Consider the following 24,169-nt stretch of genomic DNA (forward strand, 5'->3'; position numbering starts at 1 on the left):
AAACTTTCAAATCTGTTAAAAATTAATGTCATGAGAGGCACTGTACATTTTCTAAAGAGTGTTTAAAAACGTATCACAATTTTGTTTCGAGTGCATCAATCTTCAGAGATAATCACTCTCCACATTCAAAATTCGTATTCATATAAATCCAAATTAAACTAAGAATAGACTGTATTTATTCCGTCCGTAAATGAACGCGAAAAGCCAGGTGAAATAACAACAAAAATTAAACATTTGTATTTACTTAATTTGTTTTGTTCAGATTTTAATGAACATGGTGGCAACATCAGAAATAAAATCATTTGTATCAGTTTTATTATTTTTATATTGTTATACTATATTTGAGTTTGTGGTATATTCCAATATTGTTAATTTCTTAATTGGTAGTTATGAGATATGTTACAGTTTTGTTACTTTATTTTCAATGTTTTAAATTTATGAGTCCGAAATAAACTTCTATTTTATTCATATATGTCAGTCTGTAAAATTATAGTACATAATTATTAATTGCTATGTGTATTTTTTATTAAACGGCAGCTTTAAATCAATAAATATATTTTACCAGAAACTGCTATATTGTAAATTACATTTAATAAACCTACCAATAATTAATCTGGGTCAGCAAATTAAAAGTAACAGAATGTTATTTAATACATATACAAGCAAAGTTATCACTTATTTAATTTAATATAAATATTACGTAGTAATAATTGTAATAAAACGTGTACTACGTACAGTATGTACACAGTACAGTACAGGCATAGAATGTACGGTATGTACAATATACCTGTAAAGAAAATAATGTTTAATATGAATCGTTAAAGAAATGTAGTACTAGAATGTAATAAAAATTAATTTAAATGAGAAGGTTATTTCCTTTAAATTTCAGTTACGGAGATGAACATCACTATTGTTTGTTTTTATCCAGCCAAACAACGTGGCTATAATTGAATGAGCTTTAGATTACAATTTCTTAATCAACTATATCCCTCCAATGGTTCTCCAATAGATTACATAAATGGAATCTTTCATTGTCTCTCATACTAGTCTCTCTAGTAGTTCTATGACAAAGTTTATGTAACATAAAGTAATACATATGATAATATAATACATATAAAGTAATACATGTAATTTGTGTGCGTCTGGTGTACATATACAATTATGGTATGATTAATCAATCCTATCAAGACTGAGCTCTGAGTTCATACTAAATATTACAGTATTCATGAAGACATATATACATGTTTATATATATATATATATATATATATATATATATATACACACAGGTATAAACATAAATAAATAAATATATATGTATAGATTATATCCGCTTCTTTATTGTTTTATACTTCTTATTTGCTGTTATTATTTATATTTTATTTGTTTTTTTTATGCCATAAGAGGCTGCTATGTAAGTATCGTTCTTACAAAATATGATTTTAGGCTACCTGTTTTAAAGTTCAGGGAGAGCCTGACCACTTAGGGCACTGATTGTAGCGGTATAACAGGTGATTATATAGTAACTCCGTTTTAACTGAACCCCACTTATTTGGTGAGTGAAGAATTCTATAAAATTATTTCGAACCACCCAGGGAGTGGGTGTTGTTATAGAGAGATTTTCAAATGTAAAGGTGGGGTGTGTGGTGCTACATTTAAAAGATATTTTGATACAAATTATTAAAAAAGATAAATTTATCTTGCTTTAATGTACAGGGTGCTAAACATCTAAAAACCAGCTTTCATAGGTTGTATACGTAGTAAACAAAACACTTGTATTTTAATTGTGGCTTTATCTCAAGTTGAAGAAGGCAACAACTGAAAGCATTGCAAAGCAAATAAAGAAAAAATTTGAATAAAAAAACACTAACAAAATTAAACAGGTTATCCTCCCTGCACAAACTTAATAATTGTTATTGCAATTAATTTCAACTCAGCCGGTTTGTACACGAAAAATCAATATACAAATATCATGTAACCATTCTCTCTCTGCAAGGGGCTATTTATGTATTGTTCAAGTAATCTATTGATAGTTTATTTATAAATATTGTTGTACGAGACACGGACATATTAACATGTTTATCGTTGGCCATCACATCCGCCCAAAGTTGCAGCAGGACTATGCCATGTCATGTGTTATACTACCCCAGTTGGTACCCCCGGGCGCTGTACACTTGTAGCGTGGGAAGGCGGTGTACTTGTCGGTGGCTCGCCAGGGGGGCGCAGCCCGAACACTAATATCCTCCCCGTAGAGAGATAAGCCTACTCACACCGGATCGATGTTTTATCCCTGTTTGTTTCCCGGATAATTCCCTGCCTAAAAGGGTTCCTGAGTGTACATCGCCGGTCACAAAACTACTATAAAACCTGTAGAGTTGAACACTCGAGTGTCCTTGTCCACATCGGCAATGTGGCAGTGACATCTACAGTGGTGGTACCTCAGACCATCAAGCCAGCTACTAAAATTACATTGTTTGCTAGTGTTAAAGAATACTTTTAAAATATAGATGATTTATCCTACGTATGTTTTTTGTTTGTTTTTATTTTATTCTTAACTAGGAATGGATTCGCACGCAATTTCATTTTCAAAAAAGAGTAATGGGCAATCATTTTATAAATGGCATTCAAAACAATTGTGAGATAAGTGATAGTCACTGAAATATATTCTAACTTTTTTGATTTATTTTGGATTTAAATTTAAAGGGCAATCTTCGGGACTATTAAGAGTGAAACAGTTTTTAAAATTAAATGTAAAACAACTTGAATTTCTCTTCAATACTTTATGACTTTTTGTTCAATGGCTCTAACAAGCTCAACAAAAATTGAACTATTTTAGCCCAGAGCAGAATAAAATCCTAAAGTTGAAATCCTTAGATTTTCAGTAATGATGTAAGAAACGGTGGAGCTCTATGTAATTTTGAAACGGTAGGGACATATTTTAAATTAGAATTCAAATTATTTAGTTCTGAATAGATAAATAGTTTACATGTATATCTTATACGTCAACTATAAAACTATGATACAAGCTAATTATCTTTCCTAATACAATTCAAACAGCTAGTGCTTAGTACAAAATAAAACTACGTGGCGTTTAAAAATTCATTCAAATTCATTTTAAATTATTTACCTTGGCATGTTTGTACTTCAGAAGGTAACATATTAGAGAACAATAATGCCGCAATGCTAATGGTTAAGAGCTCCAGATGTTAAGCAAAATTCCGTATGGTTTTTAGTTTAGGTTAACGCGTGTATGAGCACTTTTTGTTCTATTGAATTATATTTCCCATGCCAAGATTGAGTTTTCCTTGTTGCCCCAATCAAGAAAATGTATTGTGCATTACATCGTGTACATACCTAAAAAGCCCCAGGGGCGGCTCCAGGAATTTTATTTTGAGGGGGCCCATGTATATATATATATATATATATATATATATTTATTTATTTATTTATTAAATTTGTATAAGTGGTAATAGCCTAATTTAATTTCAATAAACATTGAATCACAGAAAGTACTTGCTCCGCCGGGACTCGAATCCGGATCTCTCACTGGCCGGGTGCATGTGCTACCATTACACCACAGAGCCCTTACTTTTTACGATTCAATATTATATTGTATTTGGCCGTATCTGTCACATATGCGTTTAAATAAACAAACTAACATATGATTGAAAGACCAAAATACTTTTTGTGATTCAATGTTTATTGAAATTAAATTAGGTTATTGCCACAATGCAATGTTTTGACTTCCGCAAAATATAATGCTTCTAATAACTGACATAAGGATGTCTCAATTTTTTTTCTTTGGCGAGTTGATAGTTAATTTTTGTAGTCTTTTTGGAAGATTTCTATCCATGGTATTTATATACACATGCTTTGTGGATATTGGAACTTTCATGTCTTGTCACCACACTTCCTAAACGTTCCCAATCTTTGTAACCAGTTTCAACTGACATATCTTCAAGTAATTGGCCCTGTCTAGAAAGATGACTACAGACAAAGCAAAAACCCGAATAATTATTTAATTGAATATTCTATCCAAGGGCATCTTTCGTGCCACGATCTCTGAAATGAGCTTTGTTTCCAACTAATGTTGCTGCGTGGAAACGTTACTACTGGACTGTTTGGGCCCATTGTCACAACTTAAACTCAACTCAAGAAAGACACCATGACTATCTACTATTTGTGTTTTAGAGGCAGATCCAATTTAATTCTTTTACTTTTTTGTTGCTCAAATTTTTCAGGAATGCTAATCAGTTTAGGCCTGCTATCGTCAGATTCTATGTCTAGAGGATTTTTTTCTTTTACGCAAATATTTATCCATATTAATTGGTTGTGGCACATAAATAAATAAATTCTACAATTCTGACTTCCTAAAAGTGTCCACTTTCACTAACACTAGTTGTAAGTTCTCAATGATCTTTCATTTTATATTATTTACAATTTAGGCTCTTTCTAACAATAACACTTTTAAGTTTAGTTTATCTTTAGCCACAATGAAAACTTAGCAGTTCACAAGATGCTTATAACATAAAATAAATGTTTAACCTATATAGGTTATAACTTTTTTCTCGAGTTGCTCTGAATATAAACAAAACAAAACCCATTTTTCGAGAATACTTCCTGTTGAATACGTAATGTTATTCAAATTCTGGATGGGCCCGGGCCCACTCGGCCCACCCGGTAAAGCCGCCACTGAAAAGCCCACATTGGTCATAAAACGTCTATTTTCGACTAATTGTAATTTTCTTCCGGTCTAAGGTAATTCTCATTCCATAGTAAAGTTTACTTTGTTACCGCGATCAGGAAAATAGTTTTAAGGACCCTACTTCTATAAAATAACAACTAATATTTGTTTATAAAATATCTTCATTGCACTATTGATCAAGCACTGCATATTTAATATTTGATCAAATTTACAGTTGAAAGTGTATTATTAATCTAACTTCCAGTTTTATTATCTGCATAAACTCTGTTATCAACAATGTGATCAACAATTGCTACAAAAAAATGTTGCAACAAAAAGTGTTACTTTTTAGCTTACTTTATGTTTTCAAGCTAGAAACTTTAAAAATTAAAATGAGAGAAATTGAACTAATTACACACATGACTATGTTGTCACATTATTATGTTTACAAAGAACAGTTGATAACAAAAACTCACTTACTTTCAGCTGATTAAGCCCAAAAGCGAATATTCAAGAAAAGCCAGGAGGGATTTTTGAAATAGGAATAGGTATGTATATTAACCAGGGACCCTAAGACCGTCCATGTAATATTTCAATACATCGGTAGTTTGGAAGTGATTGAGTAGCACACACACGAACACCCAGACAGACAGACATTAATATATCTTTATATAATATACTAGATAATACATACCAGTGAACAATATAGATATTCGTTATACATCTGGTTTTTTAAACTTGTACCTTTATTCACAAAAATGTAAAAGAGGTAAAAGGTTTGTAGCAAACATTCACTCTCATAGGGGGATATTGCTTACATCCCCCTAGAAACAACCCTTCCTTTTCTTTCACTGGAGAGAAGTAAACCCTCATCTCTTGTCCCATCAAAAATTCAAAAAATTTAAATAATAAATTAACCCATGTTACATATCAAGTTAAAGGGAATCGGAAGAACAAATTGTTAGGAACAAAACCTTATCCGTAAAACCTGTTTTCAAGATATGACCATATAAACCAAAGAACTAGAGGAATTTACACCGACTACTTTTTGGAGGTTCCTGCTGGCCCAATATTGGAACTATGGGCACATATGCATTAAGGCACAAGGTTTAAAATCCCAAATAAATTATAGAAAATATTATGTAGATATATTATGTTGTATTTAATTGAAAACTAAGCCTATTCCACATGTTATCTCAATATTTGTGAAACAAAAGGTATAATATAAAATGTATTTGGTATAATTCAACACTCGCACTTGTGGAGAAATAAACGAGCGCACTGTGCAGATGGACGGACAGGCCGCAGCACAGCGTGTCGGCCGCAACAGCTGGACATTTAAAATCATGTGGAATGTTTGTGTCAGCTGATTACCACCACAGCCGCCCCACGGTTGGCCGACACTAGATAAAATAATTAATGTGGCGGCTCGTATTGCGGCCATATTACGACCAGGAATCCACGTTATAATCCGCTCATTGTTCACCTGAGGTCGCTGAACAAGGTATGTCATTTGAAACTGAGTTTCAGAGTTCGGTTACTATGTGCGGTCATGTGGAAACTAGAATTTTGGTTATGGAAAGAAAGTATTTAATATGCATTGTCCTTTTGTTTCAGAACCAAAACATTTTTGTGTGTAACCATGGTTTGATCTGGCAACGCGTAAGAATATATGCACAATTTATAGAATCAACTTGATGTCTTTCAAGTTACCACAGTAATCATCTACAATAACTGTACCAACTTCAATTTTTTATTATTAAATTATATTGAAAAGTGAACGTCTTAAAAACACTGAGACGATTATAGGTGTCGGAAAGAGGAAATAAACTAAATATAGTATATCATAATTATCAAATAAGCAAACATAGTAATTCTCTAAAGGTAAATAACCTTAGCTCGTTTATTAATCGAGGGCAATGCACATCGAGGTCAGAGCTCTTACGTGATCCAAATTTAGGTACTATATACTGGGTTGTAGCCAAGGCACTCCCTGATGGCCAAAGGCATACGAGAGCGGTACTCTGACGTACAAAATCATCTGACGCAATCCGAACACGGGAAAGTACCGATCAAAAATCACTTTGATCTCCGGTCAGATATGCCTTCGGCGCCACAGTGCTTTTATGACAGAAAACTAAAATTCCTCGAGATAATGCCTAAAAATCAAGCTAAGATCACGTAATAACCTCAACCCGTCTTCAGGTGAAGCGGCGCGGCTCCTGCGGACTATACACCTTCTTAACGCTGCCTGCAAATCTGTTTATCTTTCCTTATTCAGTCAACATTCCTTTACATCAGTAACAACACGTTTAAAGCAATAAAAACTCACAATGGATTAGTTTCAAACCACATATTTAAAATAATACATAAAGACAGAATATTAAATTGTATTTTTCATTTATTTTGTGTTTACGATACTTAATTTTCATTTTTTAGTATATGTGAAAAGTACACAATCCTCGAAACTTCGTTTTATTGTTTGTATCATATAACGATGGCTTGATGACCCCCACCAGACAGACCACCATCTCTACTCACTCTCTGGGGCAACACTCTGAGCGGGGGGGAGGTCACCTGAGCGGAACACCGCTGTTCACTGATCCGATCTCGCTCAGCCGGAAGAGTTTCATTAATAGATTGTTTATTGATAGTTGATAAGGCAAGGCCGGGGGGTAGGAGTGAGGGGTGAAATCGTTTCACAAGCGACTAAACACACTTTGATGTCTCGGTCCCACGGTCCGGTCACGTGGCGGCGATCTGCGCAAACCGAGAAACTGTCGCAAGCCCCCGGTCAATTTGTAAATACCCGACACGCGTGCGGCACGCGGCACGGCACGGCGCTCTGCACCCCCCGCCGGTAAACAGTCCCCGGGGCCAAGCCTCCCTTACTGCCAACCGGTCAGTTCAAAACACTTCACAGTTATTGAGTTTTCGCACAGTTTTTGTCCCACGAACCTTCCTTGGACCCAACCAGGACTATTTGTGACAATGTCCTTCAGATCTAGTGGGGCATAGGTTTGAAAATCAAGAATGTTCATGGAAATAAGGGTTATACGAACAGGGCCGTACTTAGCTTTGGCGAGCCCTGTCATATACCGCCACCCGCCCCCGTGCAAATGTGGCGAGGCTGGCACGAGCCCCCTGGAATGTCTGAAAAATGCGATTTGAGCACGGGCCTGCGTTAAAAATAACATACACTTTTGTAATATTCAAACAAAAAGTAAATTTGTCATACACTCTTTCCTTTTTTCGTTTAATTCGTCGAGTTTTAAACTCATATTCTATTTTTAGAGCATAGTTAATTGCATAATGTTAGTTACTTAAAATCTGTTGTGACATTTAAAAAACGTATGTACTCGTGTATATAAGAAACTAAGATCTTAAAATGTATCTTCTTATTTTCAGAGTTGTTCATTTTTCAAGTTCCTTACACTCTGCCTTAATTCGTTTATAGTGGTTTAGTTTTACTCTGAATGATAAACAAGAGTTTATTATTTTTGGAACAACATTCAACACATAGAACCAGATTTACTTCATGATAAAAAAAAATAATAGTCCTAATCGAAAGATTTTTACTGGAATAAACTAATTCGGTAGGAATCAGAACTTATTATGTATTATGTACAGAAAATAGCCTTGTACATTCAGTTTTACTCGTATAACAAATGTGTAGATAAATTACGTACAATCATTACATTCAGACGTTTATGAACAAATTACTAAAAAATGCATAGGCAACTTTTCAAAATATTTTCAATAGAAAAAACAAATGACCAAATCAAACACAATAAGCCATCCGAAGGACTTTAATATGGTGATATCACTTCACCCACCTGTGCCTTACCCTTGTCATTCAACCCCTGTTGTCGATAAATAGGCAAACGTTTAATACAACACTCCACTCTGATAGGCCCTATTGTCTGTCTGTCTGTCTGACTGTCTCTCTCCGCTTTATTAATTCAAGTACCGTTTGTTACCCCTCCCTCCCACTTCACTCGCTTCTCAAATAAAATATATTAGCTTCTTGTTGTATCGCGTCTCCAGTTTCAATATGGACGCCGAGCCGTGCCGTGACGTCTGCTTTGATCCGGCCTTGCCGCTCTTCGGTCTCTTTTTTCTCAAACGATTCTCGCAGAATGACACAAAATCAGCGCTCTGTCGCGACTCTGTTGATGGAAAAGCAATTCGCCGACCGGCTGGGCCCATTATAACGTTGTATATTACATTCTTCCTTGCTGCGAGCGCTCCGACTCATTATGTGACAAAGCGCTTGATAAGAACGGGCTTTTTAATTTCTTCCCATTTTTTGCGACAGAGCCGCGTTAATACTCGGTGTAAAAAGAACATGACTCCCGCTTCTCGCTCCATTATTCAGTGTGCTTCTGTCTCGTTTTATAAAACTGTTCTTCCTCCATTATTTTGTTTGTTACGAAATGTACGGCTAAAGTAGGATTTTAATTGTAATACAGTTTATCTACCCCTACAATGAATTATAGTTTTAATCCAGACAACTGTAAAATTATAAGCTTTACTATTCATTCAAAAAACTTGTGCTTGGAACATAGTTCATTCAAAAATTGTTATCTGCAATACAATATTGTTCAAAAGTGTAATAATGTACACATTAGAATGTACACTGAGTTAACATTAGAAATGTGAGTTTTCTTCTATTTCTACAGTGTACCACTGAAATATTGTTCAGCGGAGTAGCACCTCCTATTAAAAAATCTTAATTTCTCTTTAAAGTACTTGAATGTCTGACAATTTCAACGAGAAAAGAGTACGGATGTTGTTTTCAATTAAAAAATTATATTTTAAAACGCATAATACCTTTTTTGTGTAGACTTAAACGAAATACTTTATCAATCATTCACACATTTCAAAGCAGGCACTAAATTCAAACATGAAACATAGGTCTCACTCGCATGAATACAAAAATATTCTTTGACGTAAGGCTGAAGAGAAAGATGAACTCGCCTACTGAGAAAGAGCATGAGTGTTAGACTAGAGTCGTACAATTGACGTATTGAATGATTCTCCCACCTAGCAAATCAAGGCTGTCTAATGCCTAAATAGAATAGATACCTGAGCATATTTTGTTGCATTTCAATTCTACTCGAAAACTTACTCTGGTCTACACAACCTGACTTCTGCCATTAAGGTAAGAGAGTAGCCAACGCATACCTCAGCCTGATCAGCAGTAGTAATTTTATAGAATTTCAGTAAAGTATTATGGATCCAAGAAATAAAGCAAACTCATACAAATCCCCTATCTGACTATTAGCCTACTACGAGTATGTTCTGTATTATAGGTACGGCTGGAAGTAGAGAGGTTAGGTGTAGATGTCTAATTATGAGAATACAAGTAGAAAAAGTAACAGAAATGGAACATTAATAGACCCTCGTCATAAAATATCTCCCTGAATCTTGTCGTTACTTCAATCCAAAAAATAATCGCATAGCCAAATGCGATATACTAATATACAAATAGTAAATGTTTGTCTTAAAAAAGTAGCACCTGTAACAGTATATCAAAAAAGTATTCAATAAGTAGTAAAAGTAATAAACTATTTTGTTTCATTTATTAAGTGGAATTATGTTACTAAGTCTTTAGCAGTCCAAGACTTAATTATTGTTATACAATTATATCAACTGCATTTGGGGTTAATGTTGGGGTCAGCAAACAGAACTATGTTCATACGTTTATGTATCATCAAGTATTGCACAGCTACATCCAAGAGGTTTCTTTGTTGGCTGAATTGATAGTATTAGTTTTCTTCCGAAGTATGAAATAGGAATTATATCTTAACTACTCAATTAAATGATCAAGATTAGAATGGTAATGTGACCCAACACTTATTTGTGCTGTAAGCATATTCAATATGTGCTTGTATTCGCGACTTGACTTATTAATAGAGACAAGAAAAATAATTAGGCCCAAAATAGAACCTTTAGGAACACCTCGATAGTAAAATAAATGTTAAGAGAACGTTGGAAATATAAATGAAGAGTGATTTAATAATAAACACATTGTTTTGACAAAAAGGTCGACAGTAATTAATTTATATATTTATGGGCCAGGTATTGTTCAAAGCAAAGAAACTTATTCTAAAATCTATATATATAAAAATGAAACTGTTCGTGTGTAACAGCATCACTCAGAAACGGCTGGACGGATTCGCCTAATTTTTTTTTTTTAATTTGTTCGTCTTGATCTGTAGAAGGTTATAGGATACTTTTTATCCCTTTCCCGATTCAGGATTCCGCCCCACTGGTTACAGAAATACCCGTAAGAAATGCATTGCAGCAAACATATGTTATTAAGTGAAAGAGTCTTTTCAAATTTTTAATCAGCTGTTCTTTGTAAACATATATAATGCGACAAAAAATTGTTGTTATTTTTGACAGTAACTAAGTAAACATAAATATTTTTGACGTTTTCTATGTAAACAAACATTTTTTGACATTTACAACGTGTCACAAATGTCAAATTTTTGATAAACGTGATTTGATATCTTTTTTACAATTTCCAAGAACAGTGTTATTTTCCATCAGTAAAAGGTTTAAAAAAAATAGGCAAGTATTTTTGTTTTCTCATGTAAATATTCTTTGAAGAATGTTTTTCTCAACATTTTTTTTTACAGAATTCCTTTGAGCAGTTTTGATCAATAATAATATATAAAAATGAATGTTTGTGTGTTTGTCCTTTATAGACTCAGAAACTATTGGACCGATCACTATGAAAATTTGTATTTATTTGTATTTTTCTATGTAGAAGGTTTATATGCAATGCCCATTGATGTAACTCACCACCAAGCTGTACTGTAAGATATAAAAGTTATCAAAGCGCCTTCACATTATAAACTGCAATTAAGACACAGTTACGTATATTAAATAGCCAAACACTATTTGAAGGCAAAGAAATATACGGGCAAAGCTTAAGAGACGCGTGCGAAGCCGCGGGAAATAGCTAGTACACTATAAAATTATAATTCTGTTTTTGTGAATTACACTAATAATACAAAACGTGTTTGACATAATAAAGTATTTTAAATACCTGGTATAAAAAAATTCAAACAATAAAATTATGTTTGGTTTTTTTTAAATATAACATTATTACTTATACAGTATATAGAGAATACTCATACTACCTATATGTAACCGTAAATGTTACATATCGTTCGTAATGAAATGTTATCATTTCATCGCATAATTGCTTGTTAATTTATATTTTAAACAGTTTTGAAGTGAGTTATATCTATGGTAGAGCAGAGGCATTAAATCAACTACACCATACTCATAAAGGAAAACAGTCCATAACTTTTTATAGATTTGTATTGACCTCCCCGGGCATCAAACTTGTGACCTTTCGGTTAGAGGGCGGTAGCCTTATTCCTATGATAAGGTGAATATTTTTTATATATATATATACTTTCTTATTATTCATACAAATTTTAAATTTCAATATCAGTTTCAAGAAAAATAAATCTTGAAAAAGAAATTAGCAATCAAAAGTCTATTCGGGAACACATTCCATAAAACACAGCTCGCACAAAAGGGTCTCGTCGTTGCAAAGTGACGTGAGGACCCCCCCCCTCTTCCATCCCCCTTGTACTGCCTGATTAATGGCGAAACTTAATTAAAAGTAAAATTAGGGTAACATTTTGTAGGATTGTCGCTACTTGGACAAATCTTGTGTCAGTGACATGCTCCGCATGCCGCGACACCCCTCCCCTCACACCCTCCTACATACATCTTTATAATCGACTGTCAAATTATAAGGCTGTTCCAAGATTTTGCTGATATGGACAAACGTTTTACACAACGTGTATAGTATACCTAATCCTAACACTGTGGTTGTGAATAGTATTGCTGGGCTGTTTTAACAAACGTTAGATCTTTTACATGAACATAAAGAAATAACGTATTCTTTATACTTTTTTATTGTTTAACCACTTTGTAAAACATAATTAACCAAAGAATAACTAGTTTTAGACACATCAATATCTAATTGTAACATTATACAATTAATTAATAAAACGGATACATTCATAACTCTCCCCGAACAAGACAAGACGTTGTACATTATTCAAACTCATCAAAAGGTTTTCGATATTGCTAAAATTATACAAATTTCATTTCCTCGTGTCGATGTTATCAAATTAAGATCAAATAATATCTAATTAATATTATATACAATGTAACTATCTTTACATGGTAGAAACTTTTAATTTAAATGTCTGAAATGTTTTGAAGTGGTTCACATGAACAGGTGTACGACACACATTTTGTTTAATTCTTCTTGAATCTATATATTAAAATTCAACTTGTTTAATACAATAATACGTGAAGTCTTTTATACAGTTTATCTTAAATATAATCGGTTGTGCAACCAATTTTGACTGGAAGATATGATAAATTCGTAGCTCATTAAGATAACGTCCTTGAATACAGAAACAGTTGAAAACACATTTTTGTCAATGCGAGTAAAGTTACAGCCATTTATTTAAAACATAAAAATGTAACATTTGTACAATATGTACATAAGATATAGTTTCAGGGCGTCACATATATTTCATTAATTACTAGTGTAATATTAGACTTAAATAAATTATATTTGTTGGATAAACAATTACTTCTTTATGAATATTATTTTCATTGCAATTTCTATAAATAAAAATATGTCACTTTCTTGCTTTAACTTATATACGTAGTATAAAGTTTAAAATTTTTATCTTCAGCTGTTTAATTAGGCCTCATTACAAAATAAGTAACTTTTCTACTTTAATGCCCGTAATTTCATGTGGCGTAGTCAAAAAAGTTTCCAATTTTCTGTCATTTCAAAAATTTATGAATTTAACATAGAAATATTTATCAAACACAACATCAATTTCCCCACCAGTTATTAATTCAATAACTGCTCAGTATCAATTTCTTCTCATTGAGTTTTCTTGTAAGAAATAAGTATTTCTACCGATTTCTTGGACATGAGAAATACAAGTATAAATACACAAAATAATAAAACATATACAATAAGGGTAGTTTTGTTGTCTTGTCGTTTATACATTGTCACGTTATTGTTTAGTTGAAATATATTTAATTTTTCATTTATTGTCAAATTTTGTATAACAGTTCGAATTTTCTCACTCAAATTTAGTGGCATAATCTCATAATACTCTCCTACGTAAACCCCCATTTTAGAGGCATACATTCAAAGGTCAACATTATTCTAACGGCAATTTAATACTACATAGGAATGGCATTTTCATACATAGGAATGGTATTTTCCTACATATAAGTTATCACTTCCTAGAGAGCATATATGTGACACATCACCTAATCACGTTCAAAAAAGGTCACAGAATTGATTTGCTGTGATTGATAATTAAAAAATGTCAGATTTACTAAGGAACTTTTAAACAGCATTTTTGACTGAATGGTCGTGACTGAGGCAAGGTTAACTTGGAGCGATATTTCCTAACACAGTCGGTTTGATTATATTGCAATAGAATGAGGGTGTTATGTGACTTCGATATTCCACACCAAGTCGTTTGTTACAACAAATGCACTCTGTCTCATAAATATGGGTTCCAGACATTTTGCGAAAAAGAATGTCTCAATGTAATATATTGCCTTATTTTTAAGAAAAAATTGACTTATGACCGTTTTGTTGTTGTTGTGGTTCTAATTAAACACAGTAATCCTGTTCTACATTGATTAGGAATATTTTTCATTTTATCTTTTTTAATTTGAAAATTCAATTGGAATAGCTCAAATACGCTCCAAATGAGCGCAAGTAAGCTCATAATAAAGTAGTCTGTTACCTAAGGAAATCTCTCTTAAACAAAATAATTTTAATTCGCTAAAGCAATTGAATATAATTTTTATTAACAAGTTACAATTTAAAAGGCACTATTTCTTTGGTAACTGATAGTTTCAAGTCACTGTTTACCAGTGTTCAAAAATCTATGATGACGATTGGGATTCCAATGTTTTTTCAAGTCGTCTCTGGTGGACAGTTCCTATTCCGGACTAAAGCGTATCGTCGTTTGTTTTTTCACTATACTCGTCTGTAACGTTGATATGATTCAGCTCACTAATCGTATCTTTATTTTTTTTTAATTAAAATGAATTGTGAAAAAAAATTATGACTGTCAACGAGTATTTTTAGTATATTGTTTTTTGTACGTTTCTGATGATTGGTTGATGTATGATAATTAAAAAGCTTTAATGTTTCTCTCTTCCTGTATCGGTTTATGGGTTGCTATACGAGTATGTGTTTCAAAATATGAGCCAGTGCGTGTTATTAGAAATGGCTATAATTATATCAAATAGTATATTAAGGTAACTGACAAATATTATACCCTCAAACTATTGCGATTTTACCGAGAAAACTCCACAAACTTTCCCTATATTCACACGATAACTATAGAGACAATTAAAAAAAAAACACACAACGATTATAGTGGTAAAGGGTTTATCATAAAAGGAGAAACCTAAAAATAAGGAATAGTCTGACATGACAAGTTTTTTTCTAATAAAACATATTTACTGTGTTCTAAAGACATTATTATTTTAATTTGTGGATTAATTTCATTGATATCTGTCTCCCGATACCCATTAGGGCTCGGTCTATTAAGACTATTAAGAACAAATGGCCTTCGTTACGGAAATTTTTGAAATATACCTAATACGAGTAACGCACTTCTTATGGAGGCATCCATACATTCGTTTGAATGGCGACAGTGCATGGCAGCTCCTGATGGCTGAGATGGAATGATTAGAATCCAAAAGAAAGAGAGCTTCCAGTGGTCTGAAGCTCTCAGAAGCCTGTAGACCCCTAACAATGAGAGCTTCCAAAACCAGGGAGTTGACAGGTCTGGAGCTCTCAGAAGCCTGTAGACCCCTAACACTGAGAGCTCCCAAAACTAGGGAGTTGGCAGGTCTGGAGCTCTCAGAAGCCTGTAGACCCCTAACACTGAGAGCTCCCAAAACCAGGGAGTTGACAGAGGTCTGGAGCTCTCAGGAGCCTGTAGTTACTAGAGGCTGAGAGCTCCCAAAAACAGGAACTTGACAGAGACCGAGACCTCTCAGAAGCCGAGAACTTGGACTATTTCAGAGTTAGTGTAAGGTATATCCTTGTGGTTTTTGAGGAACAAGGTGGTTCATTGGAGTAAGTTTCAATTTACAAGTCTAACGAATTGCAACGGAGATCTACTTTTTTCTTGTAGCCGCCGAGCCATTTATTACACTCAAATTGTTTTTACTAATGCCTTGTCGATTTCAAATCAGAAGGTTAATACTAGCCAGCACTTGTTGAAAATCTTAAAAGTTAGTTTGAATATAGATAATATTTAAGTCTCTCAACAGTTGAAATATAAACACAGTTGAATTTGATCGCCCGGTCACCCTATAACGTGTTAAAGTTCTGCACTCTTTACACTTAAACTTGCTTCATTATAAAAATAACGTTATCTGATGCACCCTAGCGGCTCGTCATTGCAGTGTGAGACGCCTCTAAACATTGTCGAAATCATTGAAGATCACAGTTAGATCATCCTTTTCCTCGCCCACTCTATTCCATTCTAGCGTTATCTCGAAGGACCCGGAGGCGCGCCGGACGTCTGTGCCCGAACATGTTATGGCTATTGAGACAACTCGTCAATTCCACAATCTCATAGTGCTGAAGAACGTCATTGTTTCCTATGTCTATTAGGGCTCAGCTCATAAAAAAATCTAGGAACCTCATATAGATACTGCATACACTCGTACTTGGATGTACGTACAAATGTACAGTACCAAAAATGGATTGTGGCAGACATCTCCTCCCCTCCAAATCTATTTATTGCAAGACAGAGATTGTAGTATCCCACTAAAGCCTAACTATACATCTTGAATTAGAAAATAAACAAGAAAATCTAGGTTTATTGGTAATTTAATAAATTTTAAACATAAAATACTGATTTCTAATAAAAAAAAGAATTGTGTTATTATAATACATTGTAAAACTATGCATTTCTCTTTTATAATTCGTCCCATCCATTCTGTATGTTATTCGAACTTAATCCGCCAACTAATCTAGACTTTCAATAAACATGTCTTTTCCTCATATATCACAAATTAAATTAATTTAATTATATATCTATATATCAATACAACCGGTTAAGGTTTGCAGACTTTTATTTTCGTTCTGTCTCGTGTATTATCAGCGGGGCATATAGCCTACTTTAATTTAATTTTTGACTTGATTATGTAACAATGATAAACGTTTCCATAGAGTAAAGAAGGTTTTTTGTTTACATAACATTATGTTTTATAATGGCAGACATATACAATGCTACTTTCTAATTTGATAGTTTTAATAATCACTGTCTACTTAGAATGTTATGACTGTTTCAGTAAATCTACAGCTACTACTTCATATTATCGTAAAATTAGAAATATATTTCAAAATGTTCCATTTATTGCTGTGTTCCATTTGCCACTATAATTAATCAACCGTTAAACCATCTTTGCGTGATTTGTACAGTTTATAAATTAAAACAAAGTGGTAGCAGTAAGTTTTAGATTACTAAGATGACAGTTTTTTTATGAACCACCTGAATCTTAATAATCCAGACAAATAGTGATTGTATTAAAAATACATACATGATCTCTCCAGTAGAATTAAGTTAAATATCTTTCAGGTTGTAGTACATATTATAACGTAAAATTACCTTACAACACAAAATCAATATATATCAACAAAACCCATATAAGATGTGTAATTCGACATAATAATCCAACATTGAGAGTGCTGGTGGTCCAGCGGTCTAAGACGTTAGACTTTGAGTCTGAGTTAAAGATAGCGCAGGTCCGAATCCTGTATGTGACCTTTGCAATTTTTATCAGTACCATCGACCTTGTACTGTATCGACTCTCCCCCTTATTCTGTTTGCTAAGATCCTCGCACAGGCCAGTGGCCCATGAGGACGGGCAGAATAAGGCTTAAAAGGGGATTGGCTTCTCCTAAAAAAAATTAAAAGATGTACTTTATCTCTTGGTAAAAAAATCTTAAGTGAAGTTTATTACCTCCGTCGGTCATTTAATATTAAAGATATGTGCAATATAATTGCCAAAGCTTCTAAAATGAAATTAAAATGAAAAGAAATTTATTGTTTTTATCAATAAAACCTTTTTTTATAATTTTTAACTTGATGAATTAGGAAATTCCTCTTTCATCTTTTAAGGATAGATAGGTCCTATTTTTATTGTTATCCTAGCCGTCCTCATAGGCCACGGGCATCATCAAACAGACTAAGGAGAAGTGTCGGTGCAGTACAATGTGGACAGTATTGATCAAATGTGCTGCGGTCACGTACAAGATTTGAACCTGCAGTACCTCTAATTCAGATCCAAAGTCCTTCACACCGAAGCCATCCGATGGATGGATTTATGTCTTGGACGTCCACGGGGTACTACGTCATACCGGAAACCCCCATCCGGCGTATGGACAGATGCATTTCTATGCATCTCGTCATTTAGTTGAGTTGCGATCACCGTCAGGGAAACATTGAAATAATGACATTTTGTGTACCTTGGTGTAACTGCAAGTTTATGAGCAGTGTACCATGGATTGCTGCAGGCAGTTCCAGCAGTGATGACGAAAATATAGTCCTGTTGTATTCAGTTTGTACAAAAAACATTTAGTTCACCCAGATTAGTAAAAAAAAAAGAAAACAGTGTGATGAATGATTTAGAAAGGGCTAAGACTTGTTTAGAAGGTGTTTTAAGCTAGCTAAAGAACAATTTGAAGAGGTTAAGACATTTATAGAGAATAGTGCCTGTTGAAGTGATGCCATGCGCATGCGCAGCTGAAAAACTTTTACGCGGTCGCCTGTAAAAATCGCTTGGCGAGTGATTCGAAAACATCCTTCTGGTGGACATTATTTTCTTCCAGCTTTTGGACGGACGCAGCCGGTGTGCGGTGTTTAATTTATTAAGCAGGCGAGCGATATTTACCGAACATCCAACCCGCCGTCCAGTGGCTGTCCAGTTTACATTTTCGGTAAACTGCTGTCCAGTTGCTCTCCAAATTTCAATTGAAATCATTTTCAAACACGCTCTTTAAAAGATAATCAAAAATTTTTGTCTTGCTCAAAAAAAAAGATTTGGCATAGTAGTTTAATTGATTTATGGACCCCATATTTTAAAGTGGAATTATTTCATCATCTATGAATAAATGAAGCACCAGCAGAAATACTGTACTATATTTTTGATGGCATTTTATTGCACGTTGAAATGGTACGATTACAGATAACATATTTAACCCTCATATCACTGTTATTCTCATTTCAAGATAGCTCTGAAAAGAAGAGGTGAACAAATTTCAAAACCCGATTTTTTAAATATTCAAGGCGCCTATGGAGGCTCCTAAAATGATGCTTCTTTGCTCGTCCAATAACAAAATATTATCGTAAAATTGGAATTTTTATTAACTAAGCCGGTTAATTTGAATTGTTGATTCCGCCTCAATACCATCGGCTGCGGTCGATCTTAATTAATTCCCTAGAACAATAAAAGAGCTCTAAGAATGTATCGGGCGGTATTGGCGGGCATAGCTGTGGCCCTGGGCGCTGCGGTGGCGTTTGGAATTCTATCGCCGCGCCTCGTAGTACGCAAATAAAAATACTTCCATGCCTTCTTCCGCCGCCTCCGCTCATATCGTGAGGCACGTACTGGTGAGGCCGATTTTATTATTTTATACCTTGAGAATTCGTGGAATATTATCTACATCCCTCGCACTTCTAGGTATTCAGTGCACCGGAACTTTGAACCTCCATGTTGAGTCTAAAAGACTACAGCTACTTTCGGCTGTTATTGCCAATTTTTTCCGTGCTGTTCATGTTAAAATAAGTACAACAGATACATAGTAATCACAACTTCATATAAATTTTAGTTTTATTTAGAATTCCCGTCAGGAAATTAATCCGGTGTCCTCATTCAAATTTATGGTTTGAAAAACTGAATCCACGCATACTATGGAGGTTTATTCTCATGTTTTTATTATGGGAACCAATTCTCACCACGGCTTCATGTTTATAAAAACAGTAACGTGAAAGGGTAGGTTAGGTCTGCTAAACATTAAACTCAGATAAGAATTTTTCACGGAGAGACTCTATTAAAATAAGTGTATAATAATCTGTCCGTAAAGTATGTAGATAATATAATCTTTTAATTGTTATAACGCAAGGTTAATGGTGCCTTAAACATGTAAACCAAACATTGGCAATTTCGCAGTGCACTATAATAATTAAAAGCTTACATTGACATTATTTTGACCTAGTTTTATGTTTTAGGTGTAAAAATGTTTGTAATTAGGCCTACATTAAGCAACTTTTATTATTCCTTGAATATTTTCTAAATCCTCCGCCATCTTGAAACACGATATGATAATAAAATATTAATATTTCTGTTTATTTGCGACTGTAGGAAAAAGAACTCTGCAAAATTTGGGGTTTTTACTTGTTTCTGAAATACAAAATAACATTTAAAAACCCATATAAACTAAGCACTTCCGATTTATGTTTATTTTACATTTGTTGTTTGCCCCCCAAAAGATTGCCGGAGTATTAGTAAGTACCCTGTATATAGATTTGTACCCAGAATTTTATAATTAAATACTGTGTGTGAACCGCAATCATAGGATTTGAACTTCTGGAAGCTCTCCCCAAATATTTCGTATTGGAATTGTGGATTGATTGTTTCGCTCTTTATTGTCCTTAAGAGTTATGTACGTATAGGCTTATTAGAATTATATTGGAATATGTTATACTGCTGCAGGATGAAATGTATGGACTATTTAGTCACAGTAACAATCCGCTGTAGTGTGTAGGGAGGATGAGTATTTAATAATACATTTAATATAAGATATTCCATAATTTTACCATTAATAAATAAGAGCGTGAATATTTGTGAGGTCTAACACTGTTCTTATAAGTTTAAATTAAAGATGGTTAGTCTTAACAAACTTGATCAGAGTATCATTACTGATTGCCTGAACTTGTTATTGATCAGAGATGAATTTTTTGTATTCAGAATTATTGAAGATTTAATGGAAGTAATTTTAAGACGTTTAGAAGTTTCCATTAATTTGATCAAACATTTAATTTTTATAGTTTAAGGTATGGTAATTCAATACATCGCACTACTCAGCTCCTCCACCTAGTACAAAATTCATTGGTCACGCAGTCCCAAAAAGCTCGGGTGCACTTTACAACCGAGGTGGGAGGGAGGGGAGCACCTGCATCATTCGTTCAATCTGTTTCGAGAAATTTTCCGCATCTCAAGCGGTCGTTTGTCATGACGCAACGACCCTGGATGGTCTTGGGGAGGAGAGAGGGGAGGGAGACAGCTGCCCTGTTAGTCATGGACAGGAATTCGCGCCCGTCAAACTAATAAAGGGGAACATATTTCGCCCATCCCCCTGCATTATACGCGCCCCAACTTTTGTTTAAGTTTAGCCGGCTCACTTGTTAACCCCTTTAAACGTTTTGTCTGGACAACAAGTGGTGTATCCTTAAATCGGATTGGCCCGCCGGACAATGGAGGATGGACGAGTTAAAAAACACTTGCCGATCGATTAGGCGGACAGCTGTTGTTGTGACATCAATATCGTAATCAGCTGATTGTATGTAGGACAAAACGAAAGTCAAGTTTGTAGCCGAGATCTGGCTAGTGGGAAGCTGCTGTGCTTTTGGTACAGGAGGACCTTAAGCGGCTTTATCTGCTGGCTGCCTGCTGTACGTTTGGTAGAGATAGGAGGAGAAAATAATTAGTATTAATAAGTAATGCTTTGTTGCCTGCTGAGACTTGCCCCCTGTGCAGAATTTAATTTTCATGATTTGGCACTTTGGCTGTTGGATACTCAAGAATGTTTGAGCACTAATTGACAACCATATGTACGCTACGGAAGCAAGTCGGCAACTTTAAATTGTAAAGTAACTTTCCGTTGTTTACTTTGACAAATGCATTTCAAATGTTTGAGAAATTATACATTATATATATATATATATATATATATATATATATATATATATATACATTATATATATATATATATATATATATATATATATATATATAAGATTACAACCAAACATTTATAAATATATATATATATATATATATATATATATATATATATATATATATATATATATATTGTATATATGTATATATACATATATATTGTATGTATATATATATATAAAATAAATGTTTGGTTGTAATCTTTTTAATAAATAAGGCATCTGAATTAATGAAATGCATTTTTAAAGATTGATTTATAAAAATTCCATTAAATTATAACTAAGTGCATACATTATTAGAAACATATATTTGATTACGGGTTCGTGAAAATTGGTCCGTTATTGTGGCAATACGGTTGCAAGGTTCTTTTTACCTTAGTTAGATGATGAGTTCCACATAATATTTATATAATATATTGTTCTCTAAGTCGAAAGTTCTCAGAATGTTTCATAATTGCAGGGTTATATGGAACGGCATTTGATCGGGTAGTTCAAATAAAAAAACCACGCTCTTAAACATTTTCAATGGCCTTAAACATCTGTCTGCCCTATGAAGGTCCAGTAGATTTCAATAGACACACAGAATGCAGCTGTATAGAAAAATTATATTTTTGGTAATGTTAAAACGTTGTTTTAATAATTGTAAAAAGTAATAATCAACACTGTTATACTCCAGTGGGTCAGACGAACATATTGTAACTGTGGAACTGGCGAGTGGCACGCTGCCGTTGTTTGTTGAGGGAGCCTCCGGCGAATCCAGTTTTGGGGTTTTGGTGAGGCGGCTATAGCGGCGAGGAATCAATGCCACGGCACGGGCACGGCTGCACGCGGGCTCGACACAACCTGTCACAGGCCATTACCATCACAATCGCGCCCTCAGCGGATCATCTCCGCTATTCAATTTCATGGCCGTTTTCCATCAAGAGGGAAATGATTCACTCCTCCCGTATATGGAGACCCTTCGCGGTTTTGAGACGCTTTATTGAAGTTTGCCGTCATCGAAATTTTCCTAGTCCCCTGAACGAAATTCAGGCTAAGAATTCATCTTTTGTGCAATCCGCCCATTGTCGCCGATTCATCCTATGTTGAAGCTGGATATCCTATGTTGTGGTCACTTTTTTGCTCCCAGTTCAACTGATCTAATTTTCAGATAAATATTGGTTAACTTGAAAGGGCCAACTAGTACCAATAAATAATTGGTATAATGAATATATCTTGTGTGCTCCATAAAGATTGTGGCATTTATATCACGTAACTTATTATGTTTGAGTATTGTTTGTGTTAGTATCAGTTTCGAAGTCTTTTTATTACTTTTTTACTGTAGGAGCAATGAAAGTTAACTTAAGCTATGCTCAGTAGTCTATTTCCTTTAAAACGTATGTGAGCGAAAGTATATCGATACACTGTATAGCTGAATGAAATTAAACCTTGTATTGCAAAGTATAACTAACATTAATAGGTTCAGGCTATTAGGTAAAACAAATGTTAATTGAACATGTGCCATATTTAGTTGTAAAATGTTAAAGTAAAAACTAAAAAATTTAAGTACAATCACTTATTTTAATAGACCTATACTCAAACAATATTTCTATTTCACAAAATTAAATGTCAAATCGTGTACAACTTACCTTTGATATAAAGTGGTCTATTATGTACCTGTTCTACTTTTCCAATAAATAATGAACAGAGTACATCATTTTCCGCATCCTCCGTAATGTGTTTCGTTCCCAACATTTTACACATGATGTATTTTCGAGCATTAACAATACTTTCAAACACAGGTCTCAAATGAAGAAAAGATCCGAGCCCTCAAGTTATGATTTGAAGTTTGAAATACCGAAAATTAAAACGCCAAACAAAGATTTTACTTAAGTTGTGTAGGTAGTTTAATTAATTGCTTTATCATAAATATTTTTCCGCTAAACTACAAACGTTATGAACCATTAAGTTCCAATATTAGGGTTTATACTGATAAAAAAAATAACTTTTGTAGATTTGTCAAACAGATTTGAATCAATGTAACATCGTTACAAACCAGCAAATATAAAAGTAAGTTCCAGGATAAGTTCTGGTAATAGTCGGCGTCAGGCTCGGATATGACTCCATACAGTCCTTAAGGAGATGCGTGCTGCTCAGCCTTCACTCCTTCCTCTTGGTGTCCGGAGAGACATACAGGATGTCTTCCTTTATAACGCTTACAAACTCCTGAACTCCCATATAGATGCTCCGGATCTACTGCGCAGAGTTTGCTTCCGTTGTTCTATGAGAACAAGATCTAGAGAGCGGCTCGGTCGAAGACATCTTCGAACCAACTACGATGCTAACTCTTCAATGAAGCGAATACAGCGTCTGGGCAAACTGATGGCAACTTATCTTGACTTCTTCTCAAGTATATCACTTTTGAAAAGGTAAT

General features: G+C 34.1%; 1 protein-coding gene across 1 annotated transcript in view; it reads left to right on the forward strand.

The window, feature by feature from the left end:
• The first annotated feature begins 15,533 nt into the window (after positions 1 to 15,533).
• Positions 15,534 to 24,169, forward strand: part of LOC124362106 (LIM homeobox transcription factor 1-beta) — a 52,218-nt gene continuing 43,582 nt past the window's right edge. The window contains exon 1 of the mRNA XM_046816334.1: positions 15,534 to 15,719. Coding sequence (XP_046672290.1) covers positions 15,534 to 15,719 — 186 coding nt within the window. The remainder of the gene's footprint in view (positions 15,720 to 24,169) is intronic.

This window comes from Homalodisca vitripennis, chromosome 1 (assembly GCF_021130785.1).
Source record: "Homalodisca vitripennis isolate AUS2020 chromosome 1, UT_GWSS_2.1, whole genome shotgun sequence".
Taxonomy (NCBI): domain Eukaryota; kingdom Metazoa; phylum Arthropoda; class Insecta; order Hemiptera; family Cicadellidae; genus Homalodisca; species Homalodisca vitripennis.